A 9,065-nucleotide genomic window follows, 5' to 3' on the forward strand; every position below is an offset into this window, starting at 1 on the left:
ATATACTACTTTATATATATCACAAAAACTTTGTGCATACGTCATAATCACTATTACATTTTTCATTTATCAAGTAAAAAAACAACTTATAAGAAACTTGTGTTTTCATATGATATGTTTAATATATGTTCCTCTTTAAAGGTCAAGTCCACCTCAGAAAAATGTTGATTTGAATCAATAGAGAAAAATCAGACAAGCACAATGCTGAAAATTTCATCAAAATCGGATGTAAAATAAGAAAGTTATGACATTTCAAAGTTTCGCTTATTTTCAACAAAATAGTTATATGAACGAGCCAGTTACATCCAAATGAGAGAGTCGGTGATGTCATGCACTCACTATTTCTTTTGTTTTTTATTGTTTGAATTATACAATATTTCATTTTTTTACGAATTTGACAATTAGGACCTCCTTGCCTGAAGCACAAAATGTTAACACAATGGAATTCCACGTGTTCAGGGAGGAATGAAACTTCATTTCACATGACAATGACGAGAAAACAAAAATATTTCATATAATAAAATACAAAAGAAATAGTGAGTGAGTGATGTCATCAACTCTCTCATTTGGATGTAACTGGCTCGTTCATATAACTATTTTGTTGAAAATAAGCGAAACTTTAAAATGCCATAACTTTCTTATTTTACATCCGATTTTGATGAAATTTTCAGTGTTATGCTTGTTGAATTTTTCTCTTTTTATTCAAATCAAGTTTTTCTTGGGGTGGACTTGTCCTTTAAATAACAAAGGGACTTACCATTATCTTCAATGGCTCTGGCGTATACCACACAGAGGTATAGAGATATAGCTATACATAATATACTGAAACGAAGGCTTATCATTGCAGCTGTAATTAAGACACTGTTCTAATTGTTCAAAAAGTAGATGAAATAATCCAATATATTCCAAACTGGTCAGAGATAGCTGCTGGGTGGTTACAAAATTCAAGGCATGGGTTGAAGCTCTGGTTGTATAATAATTGAATGGATTCAGAAGAGATTAAAGAGAGAAATTAGAATCGGATGAAAAAAGCCATGAAGAACTACATGTACAGAAGATGGGCGATCCATTAACAGGCAGGAGCAGCCGCTTCAACACATGAGCATTGCCTGGGAAACACTGCGTCTGTCGCCGGTGGAATACCCTACACTTCTGGAGGACGTACGTTTGCATGCAACAGGCTGTTTGCTTCGCCAACGCCAATAGCCTCTTCAAAGACTTTCAGTCTATTATATATTTCCCCCTCCCACCAACAAACCCTTATACTATTCAATGACAGATGCCAAGATATCAACTAGTCAGGGCTAATTATTTAATTTTAAAAAGTCTTAGAATTAGAAATTGCAGTATTATGACTCAAGGGTCACAGAAAAAGATGTTTGCGTTTTAAAATGAAATCGTAGAGACAGGATGTGAGGCTGTTTGACTAGATTGCTTTCGTCAACATGCTTGCCAGATCTATCTGTGCTGGGATTAGGTAGTTGTGAAAGGATGGCCCACTTCTATAACAAATCAATAACAACACTGCTATTTGGCTACTTTGGGTATTGCAGCTCTCACTGACAGAATAAAACTTTTATCCTAATCAATAATAGACGATTCCTTCTACTGTATAAAGAGAGGGAATGCTCTAATTTTCAAAGGTGTTTGATGCTGCTGTATTTAGCCTGCAACTATTTTTCCTCTGAGAGACAAAAGGATTTAAAACCTCTATCAATTCATGAAGAAGAGACTCCTTTCTCCGAGCAGATGCAATGACGTACGTGTAACTATATTATGATAATGAAAAGAATCAAATTGAATAACAGGTTTTGTTACTGTAAAAGTTCATTAGGGATGTAACAAACATCTTTAACATTCTACTAATTTGGTAAAGCCATCTAACTGATAGAGAACAGTTTTGTGTCATTACCATCTAGAGTGAAAATAATTCATTAACTCAAGTATAGTTCAAAACTCATTTCTTATAAGTATGAAAAGGTCAATATGAAAATGATTTTTTTTCTAAAATAAAATGTGATGATTTTGTACTTTTTTCTTTCTTTCCTTTCTATTCCAGAGAAAAATAAGAGCATTTTTTCACAGCACATGGGAAGAATAACAAATCCTATTCTTCTACTTACATTATTTTACATATTCTCTTCAAAACAGACAATTTACATTTGTAACCTATCTTTATGAATGAAAGAATACTAGTGATGCCTACTTCACAATAAAGTCACATACAACCCCTCTTTCTTATGAAATTCCTCACATTGGTCGTTTTTCACAAAAAAATATACCTTTCACGATCAAAATATCTCTCTACTTCCCCTCTAATTTTAATGAGATCAAAATGTGGTTATTAATTATCCATCTTCAGAGAAAATTCACCAAAGTTAAAGATAACAAGTAACAAACTATAATATGTAACTTTTCAATGCATATTCAAGGCAAGAAAATGGGGTTTGTATTGACAGGTTGCACATCATGATTGTCATACATAGTCATAGAAGACACAACTGGTCATTTTACTCTGATGTTTAGTGTTTGCTTTTAACCTACAGGTATATATGGCTGTCATGGTTGTTATTTTAAAACCCTTTGGTGTTATCTTAAATCTCTATGGTGTAATTTTAACACCTTAGGATGCTGTTCTAGAAGGACATCAAGTGGTGTCAGCTTTAACAAACAAGTTTGCACGCACTCCAGTGTGCATGTCTTTACAGACAATACTCTTTTTTTTTACAAGTTCAGCTAATGTAAAACAAAAGTGGAAACAAGATATGTGGACTTTATGAAAAGGTCACAGCATGAAATTGTAATGCTTTTTTTTAAAGACTTATTGAGTTCACTGTTGTTCAAGAGTAATGCTTCTGTCACAAATACCTTTGTGAAGACCATATGATTGATTTTTATACACGTATAGCAATAAATGATATGAAACCATATTTTTTTACCATAGCATTACACTGTCAACATGGGAGATGTGACCTTAGTTGCATTTCAATAAACATATCAAGCCTTTTCACAAAAACATGTTTACAAGTCTATAGCTGGCATATACTACTAGTACAGGAAGACTTGATTTGTTTTTGGACCTTCAACAAAAGACATCATTATCTCGAATCATTGGAATATGTGGTAACAGCTGCAACGAGGAAATGGAACTCTGAGAAATCTCATTCCTTTTTCTTTGATACATCGTTAATCGTGATAAAGTTTTGGTAACCATGAAAATAACACTCAAGTAGATGTGAACGGATATTGGATCTTGATTTCTTGTTAAATGCTTCATTAAAATAAATGATTAATCATATAGATTAATTATCTTAGTTTATTACAATGTTAAGATAAAGGAGACACTTCATCCAAATAAGTTAATTGCACTTCAAATCGTCATTGAGATATTTCATCTGTAGTTTCCTTCTTATATGTTGGAAGAGTTGATTATGTTGGAAGAGTTGATTGTTATTATCATTATTATTATCATTTATCATTATTATTATCATTATTATTATCATTATTATTATCATTATTATTATTATTATTATTATTATCATTATTATTATTATCATTATTATAATTATAATTATCATTATTATTATTATTATTATTATCATTATCATTATCATTATCATTATCATTATCATTATCATTATCATTATCATTATTATTATTATTATTATTATTATTATTATTATTATTATTATTATCATTATCATTATTATTATTATTATTATTATTACTATTATCATTATTATTATCATTATCATTATCATTATTATCATTATTACAATCATTATCATCAACATCACTGTTTTTACTATCATTTATAATCATTATGATCGATACTACATCACTATTACCAGTATTAATCAAATACAAAAATTGTCATTAAACCAATATTAAATTCAAAAGAAATCCAAATATCATAATTACATTACCAGATGCATCATAAAAAATTCCTATTCTTTATATCGTTTATAGCTCTGCCCTATAGTATGCTGAATGAAACAACAAACCAGATATCTCTAGTTTAATACCTTAAATCATAATAAATTAGCACTAATTTCTCCTTCAAATTTCATAATGTAAAATTTCCAAACAAATAAATTCAATTTTTGACATATCTATAACATTGGCATTGTGGGCATCAGAAAGAAGATTATTTATTCACCTTCTAGCTTTCTAACGCAACACACTCAAAAGCACTGCAAACAATGAGACAAAATGCGGAGGCACGATTGATTGGAAAACTACTGTAACTCCGGGGCAAAAGACATTCTATTATTGATTAAGGGAGTTATCGCTCTCAAACCTCCTTTCACTATCTTGCTTTCCACTCTCAGGTAGCTAGTCTTGCCTAAAGGAGTTAACACTTTTAGGATGAAGAAGGAACACAGGTAAATATAGGGGTAACTGTAGAAATTCAATTACAAAGCTCATTGACATCACTTCCGAGGCATTAAAAATGTTGTGTTAAGGCTAAAGAAGTAGGCTGGGTATAAAAAAATGTTCTTGTATTATAATCCAACAAATTCCCTAGTTATTTATTAAATCAACATTTCCACTGGTTTTTTTTTCAGATGTATCTAATACCCCTTTCATACTGCCCTTTTCATTTTTCACCGCCGAAGTTCTCCACCTCGCATTCCTCACTTCACCGGCGAAGAAAAAAATGTACCCTTTCGCACTGACATTTCTTCCCCGGCGAAAGTTAACGGGCGATTGCAGAACAAAACGAAAGAAAATTGTAAACATTACTTCTTACCTTTTACAGAAAGGTATCAAAAAATCAATTACAACATATTTTGGAAGTATTACGAGAAAAACAAACAATATCACCTTGGTTTTTATATTTTAGCGCATTTTATACATGTACATGTAAAAGTGCTTTTAAATAAATATTTTTAGTAAAAAAAAATTATGTTCGAGGGTATCTACTTGGCCATAGCATTCAGCTGAGCTTGCAACTTATCGCGTGCGAAATCTCGGTAAAGGGGACTTCGGTAGAAAAAAATTGACCTCTGACGTCATTAAAGAGGAGAAGTTCTCCGGTTTCCTTTCATACTGGCTGTTTCACCAGCGATGTTCTCCACCTCTAGAGGTGGAGAAGTTCGCCGGCGAACTTCACCGGTGAAGTTCTCCTGTGTACCTTTCATACTGGACACTTTCCCCTTCACTGATGGCGAACTTCGCCGGTGAAAAGCGCAATATGAAAGGGGTATAAACTTCAGTGTCTTCTGATGAAGATGATGCTAAAGTAAAGCAAATTGGTAGATGTGTCATTACACTAGATCATATTTGGCAGGTCTGGTTTGACATACAGATGTATATACAGTACCCTTTCAAAAGGTTCTAGCATCTTACTATGAGCAGCCGCAAATACTCTGAATGAGATATAGTATTAGTAAGAAAGGCTGCTTTATGTATACAGTAAAAACATGCAATTTAATTTCAAACATTCATGCATCTTTGTCTTAAAATTATTCTTAATGCAGTTGTTAGTTCAAATAACCGTGCTCAATTTATTGAAGATTGAGTACCAAAAATTTTACTTTCAATTTAAACTGTTAGAAAACTGTTAGGAACTACTTAAAAGTAAAATGGCATACTTGTAGTATAATGGCACAACCCAAATTTATGAAAATATGTTACTCCTCTAATTTAAATAATAATGATCATGATTTAGTCATGACATAAAATTTAATGAATATCTCTCATTTTAATGACACACTTCATTTACGATTGAAACAATTAGAAACACAATATAATCTGTATTGTGTTCCACCCCTTCTCTTTGACTTCCCACTCCTCAACCACCCTCAAAGATGAAAATGATCCACCCACCCCCTCCTTAACTCACCCTAGTCTGCAAGCACAGACCCTTGTTTTTCACAATTCACATAGTGTATAATGCAGAGTCTGAAATAGTAAGACTAGATTCCCTATATGCACTGTGGTTGGCTCTCCCAAGATTTTTTCATTTGATACATAGGCCCGTATTCTGAAGTCGAGTTTAACTTAAACTCAGGTTTAAAGTTGTAGTTTAAGTATGGGAAGCCATAAGTATCAAAATGTTTATTAAGTTGTATGTTTCTTATGCTTACTGTGCTCTTTCCTGATTCATCGATGGGGAATGCAGTCATCTATTTATACTTCCTAGGCAATTATGAATGATTTGAGAGCCAAATGAGCTGAAATATGATATCTCTACTGTTAGTGATTTATGTAACAATTGGCTGTCCATACTTAAACCACAACTTTAAACCTGAGTTTAAGTTAAACCTGACTACAGAATATGGGCCAGAGAGTTTGGTATCTAGTCTTCTCTCCAGACATGGTTATGGTTAAAATGTTAATTTTAGAGTCTGTGCCTGCAGTCTTCCTCCCACCAATCATTGAAAACAGTCCTAAGGGGGTACGTGACATTTAAGAGTGGATATGTGTGACATGTTACGAGAGCTCCTTAGGACCGTCTCCCCTCTTGCTACAAAACGCCCCTCTGAACAAAAATGAAAGACCTACCATCCATAGAAAAGGAATGAAAGACCTACCATCCATAGAAAAGGGATGGACAAATTGGTAGAATTTCATTAGAGGTATTAGATTTTGGAATGAAGTGATTTTGTATTGGGTCCATAGAGTGTAGGGCGCAATGATTAGAGTCACTGAAAATCAGATCTAATTGTTTTGAGCATGTACCAAATGTAAATTTCATAAAAAGGCATGCATGTACATGTAGGTAAATACTCCTCTGAAATTTCATTTCAGCTAGATTAATTCAAATTGCTGCCATTGCTTTACAATAAAAGGCAATTCATAACGTAGTGTGGTATATATACATGTATACAGTACACGAGACATTTTATTCCATTCTATTTCTTACATGTTCATATATCTACCCGTTCCCCAAGACAATAAAATAAATATCATTCATTCTAATAGCAAGATACATTACAATTTTATACTCATATGAAGTTTTATACTCATATGTTGTTCTAATCAAGATTATAAGTTCAATTCATTTTTAATATTGTATGAAGTTTATTATATGATGATCAATTTTAAGAACGCTTTTCCTACTGCAAAGATAACTTAGGGTGTTAAGCGTCTATTAAGAACTGTATTATTATCATCATCATTATAATTAAACTACTTATATATAGGTATTGACTGTGAAAATAAGCTTCATGTATGCTCCACAATAGAACATAGATATTTAGTTAAGTTTAGTTTACTTCGATGATGTTGTAAGACTAAGCCTGTTCATCGATCACAGTAGAATGTCTATTGCTGCTCTCTATCAGACAAAATCCTATTCTTGAATGCAATCACTGAACAAGCAGTAACAACATCTTCTGGGAGACTGTTCCACACATCTATCACTTGGTTTCGCAAAAAAAAACTTACGCACATCAAGACGTGAATATTTAGGTAGACAAGCAATTTGTAAGTGAAAATTTGATAATTTCAACACTTCCTCTTGTATACAACTTCATAACCGTACGCTCCTCACTCTATCTATATATATATCCATAAGAAAAAAGAGAGCTCCCCTCCCCTTCTTGTAAAACAAAGCACCTCTGGCTCACCCGAGGTAACGGTAAATCGATCGAGTGTGAACTCAGAGGGCACCTGACATATTTATCAAGTACCCTTGTACTCAAGTCAAAGGGTGCGTTGAAGCTACTTTCATAAACATAAATTCAAGTTGCAGTAAGGACTATAAAAAGAAATTCCACCAGAATCCAGGAAATTGACCACCCAATACAAGTGTTTGTAGTTGTATGAATAAAAATTTGTGCCAACTGAGTGTGGTAGAAAGTGAATATGTGATGAGTAATAACATAAGTATAGCATTACATGTATGTCGGGGAGACAGGTCCATTTCCAAGCAATAATCATACACTACCCATGTGTGCTTATCAGTGTTGGCAAGTTTTAGGTTGCTTCAATGACACTTTGGCCTGTATTTGCATCTCCATGGATGATGGTCTGATCAAATGTTGATGTACTTGACTATGTGACTGACTAATTTCCTGAAAGGTACTCTGTCTACATGTTCATCAGTCTATTTGTGTACTGTGAACCCATACAAGAAAGCAGTTCATATGTAGTTAAGGTTGTTAGTCATCACAAAACAAGGCAAAAGCGATTTTGTGTCTCGCCCACTGATGAAAATAACCAGAAATATCGTGATTTGCGAGGGAACGCAACAGAATTGTCATAAGAGCCTTGCACGTAAACTTTAATGTTGACCTGAAATTGACCTTTGACCTTACCATGTGACCTTCCACTGCAGCAAAACATGCAGGTCGCGTAAGTCCCTCTACCATCCAAGTTTGGTTGAAAGGCGACTTACAGTTGCGGAGTTAGGTGTCATAAGAGAGTCTTGCATGTAAACTTTAACGTTGACCTGAAAATGACCTTTGACTTTACCATGTGACCTCCGACTCCACCATTAGATGCCGGTCCCCCAAGTCCATCTACCATCCAAGTTTGGTTGAAAAGCGACTTACGGTTGTGGAGTTATGTGTCATTAAATTTGTGACGGACGGACGGCATTTGGATCCCTAGGTCTCGCCTTCACCTCTGGTGGGCGAGACAAAAATACACCAACTAGGTTACACACCCGAAACCCTGACAGCCCCCCCCCCAAAAAAAAAAAGAACAAATTACCAAGCAGTTTAAAGAAATAGGTATATTCATAATATTCTTACATTTCCTATCCAATACTAGAGATTTTTTCTCCCCACAACTAGCAACACACATTAATAGAGACACTTGGCAGGTTTGAGGTTGTTATATATGAACATGTACATATCTACATAAGATATACATTCTATATTTCATCATACATGTTAACAGCTCAAATACCATGCCATTGATCTGACTGCAAGTCTGGCTATCTCCTTTATATCTGAATAATTAAATCTACATCATTTTTTCATATCATTTTTCACCCACATACATGAATGTGCACAATGCATTACATCAGCCCAAAGCTAAAATAAACCTACACTGAGAAAAGCATGGGGTTTTCCATAAAAAACTAGCACTCACATTGCTTTGAGGAAGCA

General features: G+C 33.7%; 1 protein-coding gene across 1 annotated transcript in view; it reads right to left on the reverse strand.

Moving 5' to 3' along the window:
* Window positions 1-1,176, reverse strand: part of LOC121429231 (neural proliferation differentiation and control protein 1-like) — a 60,420-nt gene extending 59,244 nt beyond the window's left edge. The window contains exon 1 of the mRNA XM_041626193.1: window positions 758-1,176. Coding sequence (XP_041482127.1) covers window positions 758-842 — 85 coding nt within the window. The 5' untranslated portion in view covers window positions 843-1,176. The remainder of the gene's footprint in view (window positions 1-757) is intronic.
* Between the last annotated feature and the right edge of the window lie 7,889 nt (window positions 1,177-9,065).

The sequence above is a fragment of the Lytechinus variegatus genome, chromosome 15 (genome assembly GCF_018143015.1).
Source record: "Lytechinus variegatus isolate NC3 chromosome 15, Lvar_3.0, whole genome shotgun sequence".
Lineage (NCBI taxonomy): Eukaryota > Metazoa > Echinodermata > Echinoidea > Temnopleuroida > Toxopneustidae > Lytechinus > Lytechinus variegatus.